Raw genomic sequence first — 26827 nt, 5'->3', positions numbered from 1 at the left:
AGACTCTTGGCAAGCCCTCTGAATGGCTGCATTCCAATTTCACATTTGATTTATCCTCTTTTATAAGTTTATTTTCATTTGAGTGAGCTTGGAAAAACACTTAGATCAGGAACATGAGCCATACCTAACATCAGACAATAATTAACACATATTTTATATGTTGTGCATGCAGCTCGATCTGTCACAATAACAGCCCATCAAAGGGACACTAACCAGTGATCTTTGACATCGTGGCTTACAATGAGACTTTTCAGAAATGGGTTGCCAAGTAAACACATGGAACAAAAATTCATTTCTTTCTGAAATCTGAGTCCTTTAATCACAATGCATCGTGATATGTATTATCCTTTGCATTGAAACCTTCTGGTGGCAAAATCTTGTTTGCATTAAACACTTGAGTGTGACAGGAATGAAGTTTATTTTCCATTTAAGTTCCCTTCCCAACTGCAGCCCAACTGGGCCTTGCATTCTAGGGTTATGTGCATGTCATAAGCACATCCTTACATATTTTCAAACAGATTTTTTTTCCCTACTAGTCCTTTTGTATTCTTTGGTAGAAGATTGAAATAGTGAAAATTCAAAATAAAGTCAATTATTAATTTAATAGAATGCTAGTAATGTTTAGATTTTCTGATTCTTTTCAATGATAAAATGTTTTGCATTTATATGATTGGAATATTCTCATTGTATAGTGAGAATTAATGCTATTTTAAAATATTTGGGACTTATCTAAAAATTACTGAAGACTCTATCCTCTCCAGATTTGGATACCTTCATAATTTGCTATTGATCTTTTTCTTTATTCTAAACTAAACCTTAAAATGTACAGCATAAATTCAGTGCAAACAGGTGTTTAGGTAATACGTGTCAACTAAAAGTAATTTAAAGTTTTAAAAATTTATTTTCTTAAAATCCTAAATAAACTGGTTCCTATAACTAAGCATATCTGTTACCTTTTTTTCCCACTTTTAAAATCTACTAATAATTTTAGTGGTAGTGATTTTTTAGCATATAGATATAGGCAATAGAATGACAATGATCATTAATATACTCCATATAGGAAAAAAGGGTACATTTTAATGCACATTTTCTTTCATCTTACTGCTTTATACCCATTTCAGATAGACTGTGGGGTTCTCCTGTCTCTTTTCTGGAAACAACCCACTCAATGGATTCCATGACTTTTGCTTGGCAACTGCCTTCACTTTACAGGCCCTGCTTTGCTGATTCAGCCCCCAGAGCTGCATGGTCATTTCAGAAATGAGAGCAATAAATTTCACAGCTGTTCCTTTGGAATTTTGTGTGTCTATGTCCTGTTCTACCCCAAACCCGGTCCTCTGGATAATTTATATCTACTATTGAGCTCAAGGAAGTAACCGTTCAGTGCCTGGCTATACCCAAAAACATTTTACCTCTCTTTAAATCATCTTCATTAGTTCTCTTTGGGCCCTGAGACAATTTGTTCTGTGTATACTTAGAATCCCATATCCAGTTTTCTCAGGAAGCTGTGTCTGTGTTCACTTGTGTTTCTGTCACATGCATCTGTGATTCTCCTTAAGCCATGATCAACAGTTTCATGTGGTTTTCAGTTTAATAATGACAAGAGATATAGCGCTTGCAAGTTTACAAAGCACTACTCATAAATATCTCATCAGTCCTTCTGGCAGCCCCTGGACGTGGCAGGAGGGGAAGGAGGTGGGCAGGAAGGATGTAGAAGTACTACGGGGATTGGTGTTGGTGTTGCTGCCACCGCCACCACGTACAGAAAAAGAAAATAGGGCTTAAGGGAGGTGTAGTGACTGTCGTGGTCATACAACTAGTTAGTTTTGAAAGTCTTATTTGAACCTAGTTATTTCCTGTACTCCTTCCATCATACAAACTCATTCTCCCTATTTCCCATGTGCTATGAACAGTGGCATTCTTTGGTACTTGAAAATGTTTGTGTGTCTGTCTCAACCCTTTGCCTCATTCCTTATCTGGTCTTAATCATTGAATGGGTGTTGCCTCAGACAAACTGAGACCTGGCAAAGATCTTAGTTTAAAAAAGGCCAAAGCCTCCCACTTCATCTGGGGCCACCTGCAGTTGTCCTGATCTTACCACTGGACCCAGATGGCTCTGGAGGAGAGAGGAAGACTGATGACTTTGTACAGTCCTGCCTCACTTAAACCCAATTCACTTTCAAGTTAAGACATCACCTTCCTAACATCATTGGTCCTCTTGGAGAACAAAGGGCAAACCACAACAATTTTGGAAATAGTTGAGGTTAAAAAAATATATGATAGTAATATAAAATATTTTTTAAAACCTAGGAAAGAAAAGTAACAATTTCACCTTTCATTTGTATAGTATATAATGCTTTTTAAAAGCATTTTCACTTTCCTTATCTCATTTTATTGTCACAGCTGGCCTCTAAAGTTGTTAGGACAGACGTTGTTTTCTCATCCTATGAGTCCCTAGCTCATAAGTAAAACTGTATTCAAAGTATGATGAGATATAAAACGGAAATTTCATGTGATGAATTCTTGATTGGGGTTTGTCAAACCAAAAAATGAAGAAAAACTAGGAAGATAAATCAGGTCTTGGATAGTCTGTTTTTAAAGAAAACAATTTTATTTAGGGGGAGGGATACCAAAATTTGAAATAATTCAGTTTAATCTTAATCCAAGTGATTAAATTCAAGAAACCTTTATCATCACTTGTAATATTAATATGTGCATTAATAAACTGACAATTCGGATTGATGGTTATGTTTTTGGTACATCAGTGTTCTGGTCTCTTTTCAGGACAGCGTAGTCTGTGGACTAAAGGATAAAGGAATCAACCAAAAATTTTACTTAAACTAGTGTACACATCCCAAGGGGCACAAAGTCTCAATTTATTCAATATCCTAAGAATTATGCGTGGTTGCTTCCTTCATTCTCCTATAGATGAATATAGGATTCTAGAGCTGAAAAGTAGAAAACCAAGGCCCAGAAAAGTTGAGCTTGCCTAATATCCAAAGGATCCAAAGGGATAGAACCAGAATTTGAACCCAGATCTGCTGATCTTGAACTCATTGTTCTTCCCATTGTATCATGAAGACCCTGAAACCTAGAAAGTAGAAAGCAACATGAACTGTGGCCTGGAATAGCACATGCCATGCAAGAGGGAGGATGAGGAAGAAGAGTTTTCATCTCCTTTTCTGCTTTTCTCTCCAAAGGAGCAGATCAACCTATTTTCCAGATTCTATTTTTTTTTCTCTTCCAGTGAAATCCTACACCATTGCCTTATGATGGCATGAAGGTGCCCTTGGATTATTAACATCTATGCCAGTTGATCACAAGGTCTATGGGTCCTACCAAGTCGTCAAGGATTTTAGTATGAACTCTCTCTGTCTTTCATATGATGACCCAACCTAGCTGAGTTAGGAGAAACCTATTACCAGAAGGCTGATGACCAACCACATGGATTTATTTCTAGCTCTAACAACTAATGATGATCTACTCCTAAGGCATGGAGGGAGTGCCCTCACTGATGAGATCACTGGTCCTCCTAGCCCTGTCTTCCCTCCATATTATATGTCAATTCCCCTGTTCCTAGAGTTTCTCACCTAGTTGCCGAATCTCAGAAGCCTAAGGATGCCCGAATTCTCCCCGTATTTACTTTGTTCATAGTTTGTTTCTGCTTTGATGTGTTTGTTGTTTCCCCCTCTTACATGAAGTGCTTCTGCTGGTCCAGCGCCCCAAATGGCATTGGTTTAATCTTTATGAATTTGAATCAATTGTATCGCAAACACAGCTCCAATTTGTATCTTGTCATCTGTCGTCCCTAGATCCCAGCATTCATATTTCCAGGTTTCTTTAGCTGACCAAAAACCAGATTCATTTCTTTGTACTTTTCCTACTCAGTGACATGTTTTTTTATGCACACAACATAAAAGGGAAAATTACAGCAATTTCCCCAATAATTCAAGTCCCACCTGCCCCTTTCCCCCTCTTCCCAAAGAATCATTTGAACAAAAGTATCTAAATTATCTGGACAAAGAATGACCTCACTTCATTCCTCTTTCTGAGTGCTCATGTGTTTGCAAACATAGCTTTTGGGCTTTCTAATGAGTTTATTCTCATTTTTAATTTTTTGTTGGTTATATTTTGGGTCCTTTCTGGTTGCTTTCCTTAAATTTCAAATACTGCACTACATTCATTGTAAATCTTCACAAGATTGTTGATTTAAACCTAGGATGGAGTGTAACGGCCTTCTAGTTCAAGTACTTTATGGATGAGGAAACTGAGATGCTAAAGGGGAATCATTCACTGTTTGCAGTTCTTTAAAAAAAAAAACATAAAATTCATATTTTTTTTTTTTAGTAAAATTGGCTCTTAACCGCTGTGAGCTTAGTCATTCTCTGACTGTTTAAATTATGTTTATCTTCTCTACATAGTTTCACAAAAATTTAGAGGTTAAGTTGGCCCGGCCCACCTTCACGTTATGCCTCTAGTATTTCTCCACTTCTTTCTTTCCTGTGTCTCTGACACTTCATAAATATGTTGCAGAAGCGGGTCTATGTTGATTTTTTTTTTCATCAAAATCTCCCTATTATCCATCTTTGAATGTTCCTGGCTTTGCAAGGATAATTATTTTGGCAAGATCTTTAATATAATCAAGAATATAACACCATTTCAGACTTTTCTTCTCGGTAAATTTAAACCCAATTAGTTGGGTTTACCAAGAGTCAGAAGTGTATTTTTTTTTTTAATTAGCAGCCCAGTATTTAGGGAAATGATTCAGTGAATTCATCCAGTGAGTTTCCTTTGTCACTTTGAGTGTTTTTATTTATTTATTTTTAATTTGATGTCACTTTCTTGGAGAAGGAAATCTTTTCAGGAGCAATTGTTTTCCTTCAATTTATGTGTTTGAAAAAAGAACAATGTTCAAGGGTTCCTTACCAGTACTATCCAAGGTCACAGACAGTGTATTGAGTTGGATTCCTTCCAACTAGAGGGAGCAGAGGATGGCTAGCTAAGTTGTTTGGAATTTTCATTTATTTATTTACTTATTTTACTGTTTCACTCCTCTGGAATGCTTGTCACATTCAGTGAAATGGAATACTCCAAACAGGTGTTTTAAAAGATAGGACTGTTGCACAATGCTTTCCTACATGTGCATGTGCTCATCATTAATTATTCTGTTCACTATTAGCCTTACTTCTCCAAGCAGGTTATGACAGTCATCTTTAGCCATGCATTAGTTTGCTTGAGTGGAATCCAATTGCATTCTGAATCCTTTATTTATTTGTGGGGCTGGACTTTTGCCATCTTGAAATGTTTCCATCTTTCAAAAGATGCCGTTTTCTCGAACACCGTCCAAATCGAATTAAAATTGCCTTCTGGGTGAGTTCTACCAAGACCTGTAAGAGTTGTGTAAATCATCCCAAACTGTTCACATTGGCTCTGACCCAGGCAGCTGATTTTTGGCACCAGCATAATGCTTGTGGATGAGTTTGTTGTAGCAGTTACTCATTTCTTGCACATAGAAACACGTTTGTGAGATGTGCCCAGTGAGAAGGGGGTGAGGTAATAGAACATTTCTGGGGCGCCACTTTGGTGCCAATAAGGAAACGTGATGATTCCAGACGCCCTCGCGGTCCTCCAACTAGAAGGCTACCCTGGCAACTGGAAGGGAACCTGGGACAACAATCGGCACCATTTCTATGAAAAAGTTAGCAACAAGGAGGGGATATTTTCATGATGCTCATTGTGTAGTGGGGCTTGTCCTCCATTCCAAGAGGTCCTTGTAGCTCACTGGTGCCCCCTTGCGGTCTCCAAGATACTTTGCTACTTTTGTGTTCTGCTGTTAGCAGGATAAGCTTGATTTTTTTCTGTAGAATCTAATCAAAGAGGAATGCACTTTTTTTTTTAAAGCCCCTGACCCATATTTTTGCTTCTTTGTCTTAGGCCAAAGAACTGCCAACTTTAAAGGACAATGATTTCATCAATGATGGCCAAAAGATATATATAGATGACAACAACAAAAAAATGTTTCTTGAGAAACTTAAAAAGGATGTGGAGGTAAGAGGAATCAGCCTTGTAGGTGGCTTAATTTTATTCACAGGAACATTGCTGAGCTCTCAAAGATTTTTTTAACTCTCTGGGACAAAAGTCTGACTAAACCTTTACCAGAACTCTTATCTTTTGCAGGTTCATGGAAAGTGAAATACACTGCTGGTTGTGTGCTCTTGAAATTAGATAACTAACAACAATTAGGAACTAATAGAAAGCATCAAGGGTACCTGGGTTCAAATCCTCCCTCTGACACTTAGTAGTACCTGTATGCCTTCAGCATCTCCTTGGGTCTCAGTTTCCTCACCTATAAAATGAAAACGTTAACCAGATGACTTGTGAGCTCTGGATCTCACATCCTGTGAGTTGCCTTATCTAAGTTAAGGATATTTATCAAGGCACTATTCCCCCCTCTCATTTGCCTATATATTGTTTATTGTTTTAGGGGGATGGCCACCTAGTAAATAATGGTTTCTTAACCATTTTTGTAACACAGACCTATTGGGCAATCTGATGAAGCCTGGGGATGCTTTATTGGAATAATGTTTTTAAACATACAAAATAAAATGCACAAATATGAAGAAAACCAATTTTATTGAACTACAGTTAACAAAAAACATATAAGTTCACAGAACCCAGTTTATAAATCCCCGTGTTAAGGGTAAGTCAGGCTAGCTCTACTCAAGAAACCAGTGGTGTGTGTGGTTGAGGAAGAGAAATTGATTGAGTTCAGTCAAATAGTTGTTTCAAAAGGACATGATTAGCTACTTCTTTGAATCAATTCTGCCTTGGTTTTTTTTTGTTTGCTCAACCAAGTATTGTAAATTTGGCATTTAAATGGCCTCAGAATATACTTCTGTTCCCTTAATTCCATTATACTCGGTTCCCCTAATAGTCCAGGCCAGCCTCAAGTACGTTTTTCATGTGAGTCAATGTGAACTGCCTGAGAGAAGTCTGCAGAGGAAAACAAAGGACATTTTGGAAACCAGGGAAAAGGGAGGCCAGGAAGGGAGCAGCATATCAAAATGGGCTCTTTTTTCTTTCTGTCTGCTTTTATTTGAGTATGTAGTAGATACGGCAAATCTTCAGGCTGCCAAAGTGAGAGAAAATTTCTTAGCATTAAGGCAGAAATCTCTTTCCAGAGAGAGTTTGGGTTAGTTTTTGGGGTTTTGGGTTTTTTTGTTCTCTAACCCTTTCCCTTCTTTAGCCCCACTCCCAACTCGTCCCTACTACATCTGGCAGTTAATTCATACTTGAAGAATTCTCTTTCAAAACCTTTCTTTTCAAGAAAACTAAAAAGTGTTTTGTTTACTTCTGTATCACTTTGTTGGTTAGGGGTATGTGGGTGTGTGGATATTCTAACTTCTCTTTTCTACTCCCTTTTGAAAAATATGTGGAAAATATTTAAGAAGTAAACTGGGACATTGTTCAGAGCATGCATTTTCTTCTATTTTGATGTGTTCCAAGATAATTCAGAGAGAGTTCCAATTGAGACGATCATTATGCCAAGTTGTCCTCAGCTGGGTTTACATATTCTCTTATTAAACAACTTTTTGGAATAATCTTTGGTTTTGAAATCATCTTTCTTAAACCAGAAAGCATAGTTGTACTTAGAGGTAGGTAAGTCTAATTTAGGCTCTGCTTTTGAAGGTCTAATTGGTAGCTTACATTCCATTTAAGATATATGTATTGTGTGTCTGTGTGTATATACAGACATTTCTATTAGGATACATACCTATATGCACACACATATGTATATGTATTGTGTGTGTCTATATGTATACATATATTCCTATGTTTATACCTATACACACACCTCCTCTAAGCAAACAAGCCAGGAAATAATAAAGCCAGATTCTTTTAAGCCCTAAAGGAAAAGTCAAGCAATTTACTTGGGAAGGCACATGGCTCTGGTGTATTAGACTCTAAATTTCACAAAGTTAGGAGCAATGCGTGTTATTTGTTGTTCAGTAATATTCAACTCCTTGTGACCACATTTGAGGTTTTCTTGACAAAGATACTGGAGTAGTTTGCCATTTCCTTCTCCAGCCCATTTTCCAGATAAGGAAACTGAGGTAAACAATTATTTACTTCCTCTTAATTACCTCCCCATCATCTCAGCACCTCATAGTGTATCCATATGAAGATGGCCATTTCATAAGTATTGAATGACTGATAGAGGTTCATAAATGCACTTAGATCATAATTATTTTTCATGTTATTTTAGTTATATCCTTGAAATAGTTTGAATAGTTACTTAGGACAAATTTTGTTTAATAATATTAGTTCACATGTATATAGCACTGTAAAGTTTACAAAGTGGTTTACAAATATGATCTCATGGGATCCTCAGAACAGCCCTGGGAAATGCTGTTATTATAAGTGCTGTTATCATCACCATTTTACAGAGGTTAAGTGACGGCTAGTTCAGAGCCACACAGCCAAGTGACTGAGGTCGAATTAGAGCTTGGGTCTTCCTGTCTCTAGGTCCAGAGCTCTCTCTCCACTAGGCCACCTTGCTGTTGAAGATGGTTATTGCCAGTTATTGGTGAAGGACAAAAGTGTTTACTTTAAAAACTCAGTGCTATATGTTTTCTCACCCTAGCATTAGGGAAAATCAATCTTCTTCATGTTTTCAACGGCTTATTATCTGTTGTGTCTATCTGATAATGTCATTTTCAAATATTAGTGTTCTACTCTGATAATGACCAGCTTTCCCTGAGAGAGGCAGCAAGGCGTGGTAGACAAAGGGCCGAATGGACTTATAGCCGGGAAAACCTGATTCGAAGACCACTTGCTTAGTTTTATGTTCTGGACAGAACCTCTCTTGCCCTCAGTTTCCTCATGTGTAAAATGCAGTTAATAATACCATCTACCTCACAAGATTGTTGTGAGGATCAAACAAGATGGTGTCAAGTGCTTTGAAAACCTTAAAACTCTGTATAAATAACCTATTATTCATATTGTTTATTTTAAAAATTTACATACATTATCTCATTTATTCTTATAATCAGAAAACTAAGAACTTTGGCAATAAAATCTTTTTTTTGGTTGGGTTTAACAGCAAACTTTTACATCTCTCAGATGAGTTTCTTACCAAATGAAATTGTTTCCTTTTTTCCCCTTAATAGACTAACAGCAACAACAAAAACAGTAATAATAATAATAATTCTCTTGTATTTTTAAAGGCCTTTAAGATTTACAAAGTACTCTATATCCATCATCTCTTTTGATCCTAACAAAAATAAAATAAATGAATGTAGATATTATCCCCATGTTACAGATTAAGGAAACTGAAGCTTAGAGAGACAAGGACTTGCCCAAGGTCACTGGGCTAGCAGATATCAGAATAAGGATTTAAACCCAGGACTTCTGACAAGAACAGTGCTTTTTCTCTGATGCTGTTCATCCCCTCCATTAGAATAAACTTGTAGTTTAATTTCATGAGTGTCTTTTGGCACTTTCAGGAGTATCTAGCTCTGTATTTGAGTTGAGTATTTTTAATACAAAATATGACTTTTATATCATTGTTAAAAATTAAGGCCAGGTTCATAAAGAGTTCCATCAAAAACATTCTAAATTACAAAGCATCTACTGGGTTTTGGAATTCATAGGGAAGAAACATTATATTTGTATGTATACATTTAGAGTGAATGGAGTCTGGCATTCATTCCTGACAATGAGAGGTCAGAATTTAAGGTTCACGTAAGAAGGAGGAGTTCTTATACTAGGGGCCATGAACATTAAAATATACACACATACATACATATACACGCATGTATACATGCAGGCACATAGACAGACATATATACATACAGACTGTATTTCACTAAAATTTTGTTTCTTTTGCAATCCTTTGTATTTTACTTTGTGCGATTCAAAGCAGACTGTGTCCAAAGGGATCCATGACACAGAAAAAGTTAAGAACCCCTGCTATAGAAAAAGATAACAGTAATGTAAAAAGTGACAATGTTTGAAATTAGTTCAATGATAACTTTTATTCCATTTTAAGAATAAATAAATTCTACTAATATGTATTAGGTATGTATTAAATGTCCACTGTGTACAAGGTTTTGTGCTAAATGTATGAAACAGCCTCTTAAGAACAAATGAAGAAAGCCTAGACGTTAAATTAAAAACAAACACTTGTAGTATAAAAGGAGAAATGTGTAGTGAAAACTGGAGTAGGTGGTCTTATATAGAAATGGCTCAGGTATTGGAGGGCCTGGGAGCTGGAGGTCAAAGCCTAATCTCTGTTTTTTCAGGTAAATTTTCTAAAGGATGCTTATTTTAATTTTTAGCAAATCTCAATCAGATTGGTTGCCACTTTCATTCCAGACCCCAGATTTGCTTCCAGGAAAGCAGTACAAAGCAACATAATATAAATCAGTAAATAAACTTTCAAATTAAGTCTCTTCTAAAAGGTAATCTTTCAGCTGCTTTCCTGTCTTGTACCTCTCTGCTCATGACCTTGGCAACAATCTCTTCAAATAGGCACTGCTAGGGCTCACCTGTGATCTTTAGGACTAGACCTTCTAGGAGATTTGGGGCTAAAAGGAATTAAAATAGGATTCCATAAACTTTTTTTTCCTATTGTAATAAGTACATTTCAATAAAACTGGTTTCCTTTGTAATTCTGTGTATTTTATTTTACGTATTTGAGAACATTATTCCGAGGAGTACATAACCTTCACCAGATTCCCAAAGGGGTTCATGACACCCTGAATCAGAGGGTAAATGAGGACTTAGGCAGAGTAGTGAGAAGGAAAGGCTTGACAGATAATTGTTCAGGAGATGAAGAAGGGGAAAGGAAGACTAGGAAGTTCTGAAAGAAACCAACAACTCCAAACTCTTGTGTCTTTAAAAACGAACGAAAAGAGTCTATAAAGTCAAATCCATTACTTCAAAGGGTCAGCTGAAAAGCAATTAGAAATTAATAGACACTCCTGGCTAGAAGCAGACCTCCATTGGGCAGAATCAGCCTCTCAGCAGCTCTCAGAAGCTGCCTTTGTCCTGCCTTTCTTCCTTTCCTCCTCCTAAACTCAAGCTTTCAATGTACTGTGGTTTGGGGATACCAAAGTTTTAACTGAAATCTTCAATTTACTAACAGCATATTCATTTTAATGAGATCCAGAAAGGGTTTTGTTTTGTTTTTTAAGTTGACAGGAAAAGAACTATCCAGCCAACCCCTTTGGCTATGTGCTTCTTCCTATACCTTCAGTTTAATGTTTTAAATGCAGATGTTTGTTGTAACATAGAGCCTTCTTTGGAGTTAGGAGACCTGGAATCCCTTCCTGCTTCAGACAATTCTTAGATGTGTGGCCTTGAGCAAGTCATTAATTTCTCAGTCTCACCATCTCTCTCATTTTTTTGTAAGCTCATAGATATTTCCAGAGGGGTCCACACCACACAAAAAGGTTAAATACCCCAGAATTAGAGGGTAGATAGGGACCAGCTGGAAGGAAACCTAGAAACCATGTAGACGAAATTTTACAGATGAGGAAACTGAGCCCCAGATAGGTTAAGTGATTTCTCCAAGATAATAAGTGACAGAGGGAGGATTATTTGAAGAAAAGCACTTCTCAGAACTTTAAAGTGACCTATATAAATGGAAGATATTATTATTGTTGTTATCATTTCTATCCAAATGATGGATAAAAAAGAGCTCTCATATATGCTTGCATGTTTTATTGCTGTTTTCCTTATGACCAAATTGGAAAAAATGTCATGTTTTACCAGTTGAGAACAAGGAAATACTGGATTTTCCACCTGTCTGACTGATATCAGAAGTGGATCATGGGGTCCCAGAGAAAGCTTGAGAAGGGTCCTCAAAAGACTGATAATGATAATGTCATACAGTTTAGCTCCCTTGTTTTACAAGTAAGGAAACAGAAGCCAAGAGAGGTTAATGACTTGCCCAGAGTCATACAGATAGTAAGTGATTGTGGCATGGTTTGAATCCAGGTCCTCTAACGCCAAATCGTTTGCTTTTTCTACTCTACCAAAAGTGTTTTTCATTCCTTTAGCGGTTTAGTGGGTGTTCCTAGGAAGTGACTACACTTTTATTTTATTCTATTTTACTTTATGTTATGTTATTTTATTTTATTTTATTTTATTTTATTTTAAGGTCCTGTTTTCTTGCCAAAAGAGGCTGTCCAGCAGTGGTCTAAGCACAGGCCTGAAAGCCGGGAATGTAACTTTACTACAGATTTTTTCAGTTCCCAGCACCGCCTAGTGGTATATGTCCTTGGTTGGGGGTCCAGACATAGACCATGGCACCACAAGGCCCTGCCTTTGTATGAGCCCGGTCCCAGACATATCGCCCTGAAAGGGGCTAGAGGTGAGGTGGGGCCAGGAATGAGTAATAATAACAGTATTTATCTAAAGCTATATGGTTGACAAAGCTTTTCACATACATTATCTCATTTCATCCTCACAACAATGCAGCAAGGCAGGTTCTATTATTATCTCTGTTTTATAGATGGGGAACCTGAGATGGAAAGAATACAGGCAACTATTATCTTACTTACAGAGTGGATACTTAAATGCCACCCCCCTCCCTTTAAGACAAAGTCGAGTCTTTGTATCTGAGTAGCTGCCACTGTCTAGCACCATATAGACTTAGTGGTAAAGATGAGAGAGCTTCCTTGATTTAGAGCTAGAAGCCAGCTTGTACAGGTTTACTGAGGCCCATGGAGGTCAAATTATTTGTCCAGTGTTAATTCAAGTAATTTAGTAAATGCAGGGCCAAAATTTAAACCGATTTGGACTCTGTCTTCAAGCCCAGTGTTCTCTCCGTCACATCATTCTGCCTTTACTATAGACTAAACGTTCTTAACCTGTTTTGGGGGTGGGGGGTCTTGTACCTCTTGGATAGTCTGGTAAAGCCTGTAAACCCTTCTCAGAATAATTTTTTAAATGCATAAAGCACAGTACAAGAATTACCAAGGAAATCAATTACATTGAAATAATAGTTATCAAAACATTTCTTAAAAACTTAAGTTGACAGACCCCAGGTTAAGAACCCTGTGTTTCTACCTGGATTCAAGTTCCTCATCTGCCACTGGTGAGCCATGTGACATTGGGCAAGCCTCTCTGAACCTGTTTCCTCATCATATTATAAGATCAAGGAATCATAGAGTTGGAAGGGATCTTGGAAGTTATCTAGCCCAACTCATGCCTGACCGAGAATCCCCTCTACCATCTACATCCCGAGCCAGCTGTCTTGCAGCCACCATTTGAAGATCTCTAGTATTGAAGAGCTCATACCTGCCAAGTTCATCCATCCCACTTTTGGACAGCTTTGGTTGATAAAAAGTTATATTGATCTGAAATCTTAATCTCTGAAACTTCAATAAAGTTATTAAGGGTTCCTTGTATCCATAGACACTTAGTTCTGCCCTTTGGCAAAACAAATGTGATCCCCACAAGCAAAACTAGTGTAGTCACTTTTCCAGATAACAGCCCTTCATATACCTAAAGGCAGCAACCATGCCCCTGGTAAATAATCCATTCAGCCAGTTCTTGCATAGCAAAGTTTCAGGTCCTCTCTCCATCTGGTCTTCCCTCAGGCTTGCTCAAGATCATGGCCTGCCCAGAATGGGCAAGACTTCAGATGTGGTGGGAACATGGCAAGATACAAAGACACTATCACCTCCCCTTCATTATAGACATGCTTCCATCAGCGTAGTTAATTATAGTGCTCGTGTGAGTTGTTGTAATCATTGAATGAGATAATGTATGTAAAGTACTTTGTTAACCTTCAAGTACTAAGTAAATGGCAGTGATGATGAGGTTTATGATAATAACCAATTTTCCACTTTTCAGAAGGATATTTTAGCTTTGTTTAGACCCAGCCCTAGAGTTTTCAACCAGCTGGGTCCCTGTGCCTGCTCCAGTCTTGGGGAAGTTGTCTTAAGGCAGTGGTGTCAAGCCCCAGTAAACATGGGAGCTGCCACGCCACACCTGAGGATCTCCATGGGCACATGTTGACTTAAAAGAGCCACATGTTATTTATTTTGGTAAATATTTCCCAATTACATTTTAATCTGGTTTTGCTACACTTCCCCAAATGCCAGACATCTCTGGTACATAGGAAGATTGACTTTCCCAGGGTCACACAGCTAGTGAGCATCAGGTTTACTCAACTCCAAGTTCAACACAGTACAGTACAAATACATGTATTAAAGTGATTCCTGGAGGGGAGGCACTCTTAAGATTTCTAGGCGGGTATGTCGCCAAGCACATAGAGCACTGGGCCTAGAGTCAGGACGATATACATTCAGATAACTTCCCAGCTGTGTGACCCTGGGCAAGTCATTTAACTTCTTTTTGCCTCAGTTTCTTCAACTAAAAAATGGGCGTTATAATAGCACCTACCTCCCAGGGGAAGTTGTGAGGATAAAATGAGATAATAGTTAGAGAGTGCTTAGCACAGTGCCTGGAATGGTGTTTAGCTGTGTCTGACTCTTCCTGACCCCGTAGACCATAGCATACCAATGCTGTATACTTAGGGGTTTTTTGGCAAAGATACTGGAGTGATTTGCCATTTCCTTCTCCAGTGGTTTAAGGCAAATGAGGTTAAGTGACTTGCCCAGGGTCACACAGCTAGTAAATGTCTTAGGCTGTATTTGAACTCAGGTCTTCCTGACTCCAGGCCCAGCACTCTGTGCACCATGGCACCACCTAGCTGCCAGATGTGTAGCCGACGCTAGATAAGTGCTTAGTTTCTTCCCTTTCTACCCACGCTTCCCATTTCATTCAAGAGTAAATCAGATGAACTGGGTTCAGATCCCCACTTTGCTACTGTTGTCACTGGGACACCTTGGACACATCACTTAACTTCAGATTCTTCATCAGTAAAATGAGATGATCATACTGGGTGATCACCAAGATCTCTCTGAGCCCTAAATCTATGATTTTGTGAATAAAAAAATCCAACCAGTAAAAATATTGGGTAAAGGAAAAAGGGGGTCATCAGAGCGTAGATATAGAACCAAACATGTTACTTCTTGTAGTTCTGCTAATGTTGTTCAGTCACGTCCAACTCTTCATGCATCCATTTGGGGTCTTCGTGGCAGAGATACTGGTTTGCCATTTTCTTCTCCAACTCATTTTATAGAAGAAGGCAAACAGGGTTAAGTGACTTGCCCAGGGTCACCTCACACAGCTAATAAGTGTCTGAGACCAGGTTTTAAATCCAGGTCCAGCACTCATCTACTGTACTGTGTAATTGTCCAATCTGCTAATATGGTAACCTGGAAAAGATGAAGGGAAGAGAAGCCAGCTTCATCTACTCTTAGGAGAAAGAAAAGTTACCAATTTGTTTTGGTCTTTGCTGAATATGCTTTATCTGTCCCATCATGTTAAATAATCTATATTCTTAATAAAGTATAAATGCTTTTATCTGTTTAAAAAAAATAGACCCCAACTTGGTTTCAATTAATCACTTTTATAAAATCTATGTATTCTATTTCCCTCCTCCCAAAAGCGTTTAGAGTGATAATGTGGGATTTCATGGTTGAGGGGCAGAAGTATTAAATAGAAGCTAAAATAAGAATTAAGAGAGGAGAGACTTTTTAAGGAACAGTTTGTGGGACCAATTCTCTCTTCTAAGAATGAGGAAAGAAGATGAGAATAGATATGGCCTTAGAGTTCCCCTCTTAAGAGCACCTCACTTGGAGCCAGGAAGATGAGGGCAAATCCTGCCTCACCCTCTCTCAGCCTCAGTTTCCTTCTCTGTAAAATGACAATAATAATAGTACCTTCCTCACAGAGTTGTTGTGGGGATCAAATGAGGTGAGGCATGGGAGCCTTTTGCAAATTTTACAGCACTGAAAAAATGTTAACTGATATTATTAGCTTTTATTATCTTTAGAGTATAAGGCAGATCTTGCTTTCAGTTCCAAGGCTGAACTTCCTTAGTATTAATGGAATTGGGGGAAAAAAACCCAAATCTGACAAAGAGAAGGCTATTCATTCCTTTTCTCCTCTTAACTTTCTCCCAGGGTCCCAAGCCTTGAAAGCTCAGCCCTACACCTTTACTAAGAAAGTCAATTTTATTTTTCAACTTCTAACAATAGAAACCTGAGGACAGTCAGCTATTGTGTGTCAGCCTAATGGGGTGAACAGGCAGTTCTTCAAATTCTGGGTCAAGTCCTGTGTAGGGCCATGGTCAGAATGGTCAGAACCTGAGTTGGAACCTGTAAGCAGCCAGCCACCAGAGGATAGAGCAGAGGCTTGAGTCATGTAGCCTAGATGTTCACCTTCAACCAGCAGGTAGGCAGCTGTACCTTCTTTGTTCTGTGTTATTTTTTAGAATTATAAACCTATGCCTAAGGCCGAGTACATCTACCAGAACAAGTAATGTCATTCCAGCAAATGTAGATGAATTAAATAGTGGAGCTACATGGCCAAACTCAGATCTCTTTCCCCAAAGTCACTTCCATTTCCCTCCATTCACCACAATTGGTTTTTGTCAGTTACTGTATGGGGAGTGGACTGGGAGGGAAGAAAGGGATATGGGAGAGCTGAAGTCCTCACAGAAAGCAAACCACTTTCAAATCTGAAGGGAAACCATCAGAATAACTGCTTAAAACCGCATGTTTGCACTATAATTTGGGACATTTGGGCTTTTACTTATTTGCAGGGGTTGGGGGGGAGGTCCTTAACCAATAGCATAAGGATTTGTCCTCATTGGGGTTTGTGATTGAGATTAAAAATAATTTCAAGTGTAAATGGTGCAAACCATATCAAGAGACTCCTGGTCCAAGCTGCTTGGGAGGTCCAAGTTCAGTGGCCATTAATAATTCTTCACTAAGAAGAAGGAGGGGGAAAAAAATCTCATAAGGGAAGGAAAAAACCTATCTCTTAATGTTTCTTCTGTGGCAGCCTGGCCTTCTGGGCATTGTTGTAATCCAGCCTAGATGTGTCAAATGTATACATTGCAGTGCCCAGGTTTGCATTTTTGGGGAAGAAACACCAGCTCTGAGCCAGCCAGAAGCGTGGGGCAACATTCTTGGCCAGTGAGACAACCTCAGAGGCTAAGGGCTCTCATAAATCAAAACACGCTCAGAGGCTACTCACCACCTTCTAGGGGAACACTCATCTCACCTCAGGAACCACAGTATTCTCACCTACTCCCACCCCCTTTAAAGTGTTTTTTCCTCAGCTATTGGGTTTTGTTTTGCTTTCAGTCTTGAGTTTTTAAGTTTTGAAAAGCCTTTTTTTGTTCATACTTGGGTAACTTACAGTGCAGTAACATTGCCTTTCACTGCTTCTAGTTTCTTGCCCAGCTCAAGCTCATGGACTACAGCTTGCTGGTTGGAATCCATGATGTTGAGAGAGCAGAACAGGAAGAGGTAGAGTGTGAGGAAAATGATGGTGAAGAGGAAGGGGAAAGCGATGGGACCCACCCTATTGGAACTCCTCCAGACAGTCCAGGAAATACACTCAACAGCTCACCACCCTTGGCTCCAGGGGAATTTGATCCAAACATTGATGTCTATGGGATAAAATGCCATGAAAGTAAGCTGAGTTCCTAAAACTAATTTTTTTTTGGTATGTAAAATGTTACTCTTGCATGATAATTTTTTTTTAATCCTGAAGTTGACTAAATAGATATGAATTGCACACTGTATCATATTTTTCAGAGATCTGAACAGGTTGATTTTAAGACAAGGGAGTGTTGAGTATCCATCATCCCAGGTTTAACAGGTTGAATGTTTTGGATATCATGAAGTCTGGAAGTAGAATCATACCACAGCTTGCTTATTGGGCTGATTTATATTGTCAACACCATGGAATTCAAGGATGCTTCATGATGACTTACCTACTTCCCACCTTATCTTATCCCACAGACACTAAGGATGTAGTCAGTTCTGCTGAGAACTTTTACTTAAAATCTCCTTGGAAGACCCAAGGCTGCTGCTATGCATAATTAAGTAGCAAATTCTCTTTCCTTCATATGAGTATTGAAATGGTTGAAAGACTCTGTTGTAGCAAATTTCCATATTTTAGGTGATTTTTTTTCATGGGATCCCAAAGCACTTTTCTTTAGGGTAGAGGTAATGAATCCAGCATATTGGTGGATTACATCTGGGCTAATTCCAGCTTTTCCAGCTGACTATGGTCTTCCTTGCTTCCCAATCTCAAAAGCTTGATAAGTTTGCCAGCAGTTACTAAGATGATTATTTGACTGCCTAAGAGGTAATGTATCTAACATCTATACAAATGGATCTGTGCTCTCACTGACTGGGTTTTTCCCTTCCACTATGCAGATTGCACTCCATTCATTCCTTCCCATCCTGTGTGACTCTTGTCCATAACATATTATTGGTCATTACAATAGTGCTGAGGTATGATCTGTTTTAGGAATCTTTCAGATAAAATATAAAATCATGATCTGGCTTGATTCATTTATTTTTGAAAAATCATCATTTTAGCTTCACTTAAATTACATGAAACAAGTCAGAAGTATTTTGCAAAGTTCAGCAAAAGTAAAGTCTCTTCATTTGCTCAAATTGTTCTAAAAACCACATCTGAATGGACATATCAAAGGAAGTTGGCTTTGTTTTGATTCTGTTTGTCAAGTTGCTTTAGTAACAGAAAACTGTGTGTGGCCAAATACTCTTTTTGTTCATTAGTGAAACAATTTCATTTGAGACTATGAATTGAAAATAGGCATCATCTAAACTGGTTCCCTTGTCTATTCTTTTATAATGTTATTTCTGTGAGATTGTTGATAAACCAGAATGAATCCCTTGATGGTATGCAGATTCCAAAAAGCATAGCTACTAAACACTTATTTGAGAGAATTTAAATTTTTATCACTGATGTAATTTAGAGACAGTATTGGGCATGAATTTGGGCTTCTTTTTAGGCTATAAATGTACACATCGGTGTGTACAATTTCACATTTATATAAGCACAAATACATATACATGTATGTGTACAAATGTGTGTTATTGGAAATGAAAAATGTACACACATTTATAGTGGTAGTTTAAACTTTTTTTAAAAGCTAGAATCTCTGTTTTCTGATCCCTTCTACTAAGATGCCTTATATGCCACTTTATTCTCTGTCCCTCTCAACCAGTCCTTTTCTTTCCTGCCATTTTCCCCTGAAAAAATCCACTCTTTCATGAGGAGCTCTACTTTTCATTGCCATTCTACTATGGAAGGGATATTGCTTAAAGCTCATGTGATAATAGTTCTTGGTACCATTGTGTTGTCATTCTTTTTCAGATGCGCCTAGGAAAGAGGTCTATTTCATGGCTATTATTGACATTCTTACTCATTATGATGCAAAAAAGAAAGCTGCCCATGCTGCAAAAACTGTTAAACATGGCGTAAGTCTTTTTTTTCTTTTCCATCTCTTCTGAGCTCGTAGAATTGCTTATACCTTGGAGAAAGGTGATGCCCTCCAGGTAGTCTTCCTTTTATAGCAATGTAGTGAAATTGACGGCCAGTAAGGCCTCATATCCTAAGCACCATACTAGTAACCTACAAGGACCAGCTTCTAATCCCAGGTCTAATATCCCCTTTTGACAAGTCACTTAAACTCCCTGCCTTAAGCTGTTCATTCTGCAGACTGGGTCTATTAATAGGTATTTGCATCACTGGGGTATTATATGAATTCATTAACTCCTATTGGAAAAATGCTTTAAAAATGAAAAGTGTTGAGCATGTGTTAAGAATTTTAATATTAAATGTTCAGAAATAAGGTGCTATTGCTTTTTTAATTATGGTATTCCCTGCCCAAGATTATGCCAACATGCGTGGTAGTATTTTTCTTACTTTTCAAAGAATTTCATTGTAATAGAACCTTTTAAAGTTCTAGGCCAACAGGTCACAGTGTGATGAAATTCCTCTTCATCATTCGATAGCTATTGAATGATGCGTACATTACAGGACCCCTTTTTTTGGCATTGTGGATGAACTAAAATGCCACAGAGCCCAGCCCATACAGATGAACTTAAGTGCAGCAACACACACAAAGAATAGGGGTTCTTTACCTGGAATCTATAAACTTGGTTTATTGGTTGTTATTTTTTTAACTTGGATAATTATATTTTGATATAATTTGTTTCCTTTGCAATCCTATGTATTTCATTTTATTCATTTAAAAACATGATTCTGAGAAAGGGACCGTAGGTTTCACCAGACTGCCAAAGTAGTCAATGACACACAAAAAGTTAAGAACCCCTGGGCTATAAAAGGAGGTACTTTCCCAATAGAGTATGAAGATTCAGCCAGATTAACCAGAACCATCAAATACTAAAGATCCCATTTCTTTCCCTGAGAGAATAGACTGGCATCCCTGAAACAGAATCATTCTAAGTCAGTATTCTTTTCACTGAAGTAATCCTTTCATTCATCCATCCATCCATCCATCCATCCATCTGTTCATTCACCAAATATTTATTGTGTGCCCATTATGAAGGGAAGGAGCTGACCAGGAAATCACCCACTCCAAAGAAATGCATTTTAAATTCCATATGAGCATAAAGGACTCTCCTTTTAAATTTTTAATAGCAAATGCATTCTAAACCTCATTCATCACTTCTAGTTTCCAATAGAGTTCTTATGACACATATTCTATTTTTTTCTCCCCAGCCAACTACTCATTCAGCTCTATCAGAAGATCATAAATTTAGAACTAGAAGGAACTCCACACATCATCCAGTCCAACCCCTTCGTTATACCTATTGGGAAACTGAGTCCTCAAGAGACTATTACTCACCCAATATCACAGAGATAATATGTGTCAGAAAGAGAATTCAAGCCTAGGTCATAAAATCCTCTAGCTAAAGGAGAAAGGGACCTCAGAGGCCATCTCGTCCAAACCCTTCATGTAATAGTGAGGGAAACTGAAGCCCAGAAAAGTTGAATTACTTCAGGAAGTCACCAAGGTAGTGACCATCAGAGAGTCTTTGAAACCAGATCCTTTGACTTGAAATCCAGTGCCCTTTCCACTCTGCTTCCAAGTAATGTAATGTTTTGTATGTTATATATGTAGACCATATAATATGTATGTACGTATATTACATAACCTAAAAAACCTTGTATTTTCTAAGACATTGAATTTAATGGCACCATTGGTTTTTGACTCTACTGGGAACTTCTACCCTTTGTCTTAATCCTTGAACTTCTGTGATAAAGTATAGCATATTAAGCCAAACATGAGAAATAACAGGTTACTCAGTCAATATAGGTGACTAAAAATATCATCTGGTGACTCACTCAAGGCCTGGAGTTATCCTTTGCAGTCAGGAAATTAATGAGCTTGCCAGTAGTTGCTTGACAACTGATTAGCAGCACTATGAACCTAAAAATAGAGACCCCCCTGACTGATCCCCTGGCTCTGGGCACAGTTTGAGAAGGGCAGTGGCCAGTACATCCCTTCTTCTCCCCTGTGGCCTGCTGCTGAGGAAATTCAGCCCCCTCTGGTTCTGAGGGGACTAGCCTAGAGAGAGAAGGAGCAAGTGTGATAGTTAGGAGTTCATTTCTACAAGGCCATATTTAGCATTTACTTTTTTAGCAAATCACTGCTCTGGGCAACAACCCAGGCTCTTCTTTCAAGGAATGAGAGGGGGGAAGAGACAGACAGACAGAGACACACAGAGAGAGTGAGACAGAATGTGTCTGTGTCAGAAGGGTCTGGGCAAAAATGCTATGAGAAATTTGAGGAAGAGAAGCTCAAAAGAGAGAAAATGATCTGGAGCTACCTACCCCCAGAATGTATTCTAACTGGCTTCATTAGGCCAGCTGGTCTTTGGATCTGCTGCTGTGCCTATTGTCTGTCCCTATTGTAGAGGACTCAGCCACTTAAGCCACTCATATGCTAAGAGGGCCATAGACAATTAAGGCAGTCCTTATGCAATCATCTGGCTGAAGTGTTATTCTGCCAGATGTTTGGCAGTGTCCATTCTCCTCAATGCACTACACATAGATTTAATCCAAATGTAGCTGATCTCTTTTTCCCAAGTTACCCAAAATCACATTACTCTCCATTGTTTTCCATCATCACTAGAAAGACTATTCGAACCTGCCTGCTAATGTATTAATAAATGGGACAGTAAAATGGAGGACTGAATAGATATGGCAATTGTTGAATTTACAGTCAGGTAAGGCTATAGTTGGAAGTAGCCATTGAATAGTGTGGGCTTGTTTTTTTGTTTGTTTGGTCTACAAATTGAAAGGATCATAGCAATATCCATTTCCCCATCCTTATTTTTTTTTCTTTTAAATTGGCACAGGCTGGTGCAGAGATCTCAACCGTGAACCCTGAACAGTATTCAAAGCGCTTCTTGGACTTTATCGGCCACATTTTGACGTAACCTCCCATGTTGCCCAGGGGATGGACAGACAGGGAACACAGCAGAGCTGGCTTCAGTTAAGGAAAAAAAAAAGAAACGGAACTCAGTGACATGCTCTTCTTGCAGAAAAGCAAGCCTCTCACGTTTACCTCCTCAGGCCAAGATGGTGGACTAGGGGGCGATTTGCTCTAACAGCTACCTGATATTTCCCAGCATAGCTCTAGCTACTTCTGACTTTTTTGTGTGTGTGCATTAAAAAAAAAAAATTAAAATATAATTAATTAATTAAAATAGATTAGCTTTACTCAGAGCAGGTTGCATTAGCAACTCTCTGATACAGCTAGCTGTGGTGGAGTGAATGAATGAATGAACAAGTGGGGGGAGGAGAGAATCAGATGCATGTCATACCAGCCATGTTGGCATCAAACTGTAAACTGTGGATCAGTTTATTTTTTGAGTTGAAAGACATGAGACAGTATTCAATAATAATAATGCAAATAATAATGATGATGATTAAAAAAAAAACATACTGCGAATGTTACACTTCTATTCCGCACGCTGGCGCACTCATTAATAACTGTAACATTAACCCCTTGGCACCAGACGGCGGGTTATCATCCCCGGTCTTTGCCTTTGCACTGTTTTGCCTCAAGTACACCACGTCAGAACTTCCAGAGTCAAGAAGTTACTTTCTCTCTTCTAACGAGAGGCTGATGTCCTAGTTGGTCTTGTCAGTTACATTTTCACCTCAGTAAATTATGTCAAGGAAAAAATGCTTATTCTCTTTTATTGCCTGGAGCTTCTCCATTGTTACACTCTTCTATTGCAACATAGGAATTAATGCTACATGGAAAAAAATAGCTTTTTTGGGGGGGCGGGGAACTGCATAGTTTTGGGCAATAGTTTCATCTTCCATCTTCAGGGGATGAGCAAAGTGATAGAAATCTCAATTCTCCTGCTACAGAAGGAAAACAAATCTGAAATTTTAAAATGCTTCTGTTTTTTACCACTGTTTAAGCAGTGGTATTTTGTTATAAATTATCCCTTTCATGGAAACCTTCAATTTTACTGTTTACATTATTAGGAAAACAGGGATACTTTTGAATCTAAAATTTTATGTACAGTATGTGATTTTTTGAAGTTTACATGTAAAGTTATTTTGCAGAGTAGATGAAACAATGTTTGCATTTCTTGAAGTGTATCATGCAGCAATGTACCAGAATGGATACTTCTTCCAAGTCCACGGTAGATAAGTCTTTTACAATAAACTAAAAAAGGCCATTCTGTTTTTGTTTCCTCTCCAAATGTTCTTTTATCAACTGAATGATTTTTTTTCCTCAAATGTTTATCCCAGATCTGGTTGTACAAATTCATTGCCTAAAACTCTGCTGATTGCATTTAATCATGTTAAAAATTTTTCAACATTGATCATGTTTCTACCAGCTTCCCTGCATCCTCTGAAAGGCGCCAAGCCAAAAAGAATTAGAGTATGTTATTAACTCATACACTGTGTTGAAGCTGTGCCTTTAAAACTCTTTGTTTAAGTCATGAGATGGGTTTTTTTGTAGGCATTTTCGGGGAAGGGGGAATCACACCCTCCAGTGATTACTTAGAATGAAAACAAACCCCAGCCTGGCAGGATGCCTCTTCCAGTAATGTTAACATCAGTGCTGTTCAGACTGCAACTGGGCATGGTGTGTGTAGGGTTTGCTTCAGAGAAACACCGAACAGGTCCACATCACAGTATCGCCGGGAGCCAAAAGCTGCAGCATCCCCATTGCCGTGTACTGATTTTTACATAGTTTTGTTACCTTCGATGGAGGAAGTTAACACCACTGTAATATAATTGTACAAATCTGTATTTTATGTATTTAAATGAATGGATACTGTGATTAGATTCTTAATCTGGCATCATACCCACTTAATTTTTTTTTTTAGCCTGCCATGGTTTCCCACGGTAGGAGACTGCAAAGAGAGAAACCCTGAAGTTAAGATGTGGTACCTGGACAGTATTTGAATAGCTTTTCTTCATTGTGGCCAATATGTTTATGCTTTTTAGAAATTTACAAAAATGCTTTTTTTTGGTCTATAACAATCTTTGTCCTTCATTGCTGTCAATAAATTGTTTATTTGGACAGGGGAAGGAAGTGCACATTGTATCTCCTAGTGCTAAACTCCACTCCAGACATGAGCAAGGCTTTATTACAATAAAGCACTTTGATGACTCCCAAGGTAACGCCTCTGCCCCCTCTGTTCCAACTGGGCTTCTCTCTTCTGCCGATGAATTTACAGATGTGGTTGGACTGGAAAGCCTTTGGGGACCCTTCCGGCTCAGAATCTGTGGTTCTGTGAAGCTCCATATATAAATAAGCCTTAAACTTTGAAGAAGCAAAATCAAATGGAATTGACCATTTTCTTTTCCAGGAACATTTTGTTTAACCTGTTATGAAAAATGGGTTTTCTGTGGAGAAATATTTGTAAGTGACCGAAACTCCTCCAGCAAAGTTAACTTAATGAAAGATGGGCAAGGCCAAAAGAAAACCCATTGATTTTCATATGGCAAGGGAAAGAAATAGGAGTAGTACCAAGTTTCAGTAATGTAATTCACTAATAACTCCTACAGGGGGAAAAAAAACAGCCTTTTCCTTTCTGTGGTGTAGTATTCTGAAAATGTCCAGAGATAGGGATCCTAGTCATAGGAAAGAATGTTTTTAAAATTCTAAAGTATTATACAGGATGTCAAATCACTGTGGGTCCAGCTGTAGTTTTCTTTCTAGTGCATTGGATCTAAATTTCTATTTTACCCTCATTCTGGTTTTATACTGCCCTGATTTGAATTCACAGTGGTCCCAGAAGCAAGGCAATAATACTTCTAAATATTTTAAGACCTCAAATATAGCAATAGAAGGAATAGTGTGAATTAGTGGGTAGAGTAAAAGTAGGAAGTTATTGGCTTAAGTTCTGCCTTTTATTCAAATTGGATTGTGACCCCAAGCAAGTCACTGATAGTGTCCCAGGCAACTTTCTAAGCAGCTAATGGTGGTGAGAGGAAATTAACCCTTGCTGAGAAATGTTTCTCATACCAGGAGTTCCCTCACAGATAACATCACAGATCCAGACCATAAAATAAAGTAGCAACAAGAAACAATTAAGCATTTATTAAAACACTAGTAGAAATTAGATACCTTAGACACTAATTTGGACAAATAGTTTTTTAGTTGATTGGCATTTATTAAGTTCCCTGTATGTACCAGGCATGAATGATCAGGACAAAAATAAAACCATTCCTTGCTCTCAGGAAGCTTACATTCTAATAGGGGAAGACATAGGAGTTATTTTGGAAAGGAAGGGGACTGGCTACTGATAATTGAGAAGGCAATAAATAATAATAGAAAGCAAGGAAAAGAGGCAGAAAGGGGACACAGAACAAAATAATTTTTTTTCCAGAGTTTCTTCTTGAGATCATTTAGTAGGCACCCCTCCCATACATTTCCTTTTATTTATATTGACTTTTTGTGGGTAAAAGTGTGATCATCTAGAAGCCATTACACAGGGAACAGTTGAGGTGACTTTTCTTTCATTGTTCTCTAGATGGCAACTATTTTTCATAGATAGTACTCCTTACTCTCTCCCTCCTTGAACAGAGCACAACAGCTTGGTTCAGCAAATCATCGGTAGATGCAGCCGTACATAATTCAATTCAAGCATTTACCAAATTTGGCACTTTGTTGGGAATTGGGGAATACAGAGATAAGATGAACACTTTAGGAAGTTATTACTCAAACATTTATTAAATGCCTGTCAAATTCCAGGTACTTTGTGTCCTTTAAGTATACAAAGGCAAAAGTGAAACAGTCCCTGCCCTCACGGAGCTTACATTCTGTATACAGAATATAGACAAAATGAATACAGGGTGGTTGAAAGAGAGAGAACTCTACCTGCTGATTATTGATAATAAAGCAATATATAATAGGGAAAGAAGGTATGTAAACAAGTAAATATAATATATATGCACTGACGATTAGCTCTGTCTTCCTTAGTTTTAGCAGAAAATGTGGCCAGGGCTGAAATCTTCTTAGATCTGCCATTCCCTTTGATTAGATTCATCTGCAGGATAAAATCCACCTGCCCGATGTGTTCTTCATCCCCCATCCTCTTTCCCAATACTTAGAACTGATGTTTTTGAATGATGTGACATTGTATTGTAAAGTGGTCCAGAACAACGACTGAGAATGATGGGAAAGGTGCTGAAGCAAGAGCAATTAATGAATTACCAAAGAAGATGGTGGAAGCTGCTTTTCTAGAGCCCTTGAAGAATAGGATGAATACCCATTTGCCCTGAAAAGGCTTAAGTGAATGCACCCTAAAAGACTCAATGACCTTTGTTTATGATTTAGTAAAAACCCTACAAGGGGGAGGTAGAAAAGCTTAGTTGCTTCCCCTCCATCCCCAATTTTAAACACTTGAAT

At 38.2% G+C, this 26827-nt stretch overlaps 1 protein-coding gene across 2 annotated transcripts in view; it reads left to right on the top strand.

Annotated features, from left to right (window-relative positions):
- The window catches only part of PIP4K2A (phosphatidylinositol-5-phosphate 4-kinase type 2 alpha), a 212579-nt gene extending 187990 nt beyond the window's left edge, over positions 1–24589 (top strand). For both annotated transcript variants that reach the window (XM_069086294.1, XM_069086295.1), the window contains 4 exons: positions 5935–6048; positions 17322–17565; positions 19285–19388; positions 22299–24589. In XM_069086294.1, coding sequence (XP_068942395.1) covers positions 5935–6048; positions 17322–17565; positions 19285–19388; positions 22299–22379 — 543 coding nt within the window. In that variant the 3' untranslated portion in view covers positions 22380–24589. The remainder of the gene's footprint in view (positions 1–5934; positions 6049–17321; positions 17566–19284; positions 19389–22298) is intronic.
- The last annotated feature ends 2238 nt before the right edge of the window (positions 24590–26827 follow it).

The sequence above is a fragment of the Petaurus breviceps genome, unplaced genomic scaffold, assembly GCF_028583685.1.
Source record: "Petaurus breviceps papuanus isolate PSGF00001 unplaced genomic scaffold, PetGlider_PUasm1.0 178, whole genome shotgun sequence".
Classification (NCBI taxonomy): Eukaryota; Metazoa; Chordata; class Mammalia; order Diprotodontia; family Petauridae; genus Petaurus; species Petaurus breviceps.
Note: the sequence above shows the minus strand (reverse complement) of the source record. Positions and strands in the feature narration are given on the sequence as shown.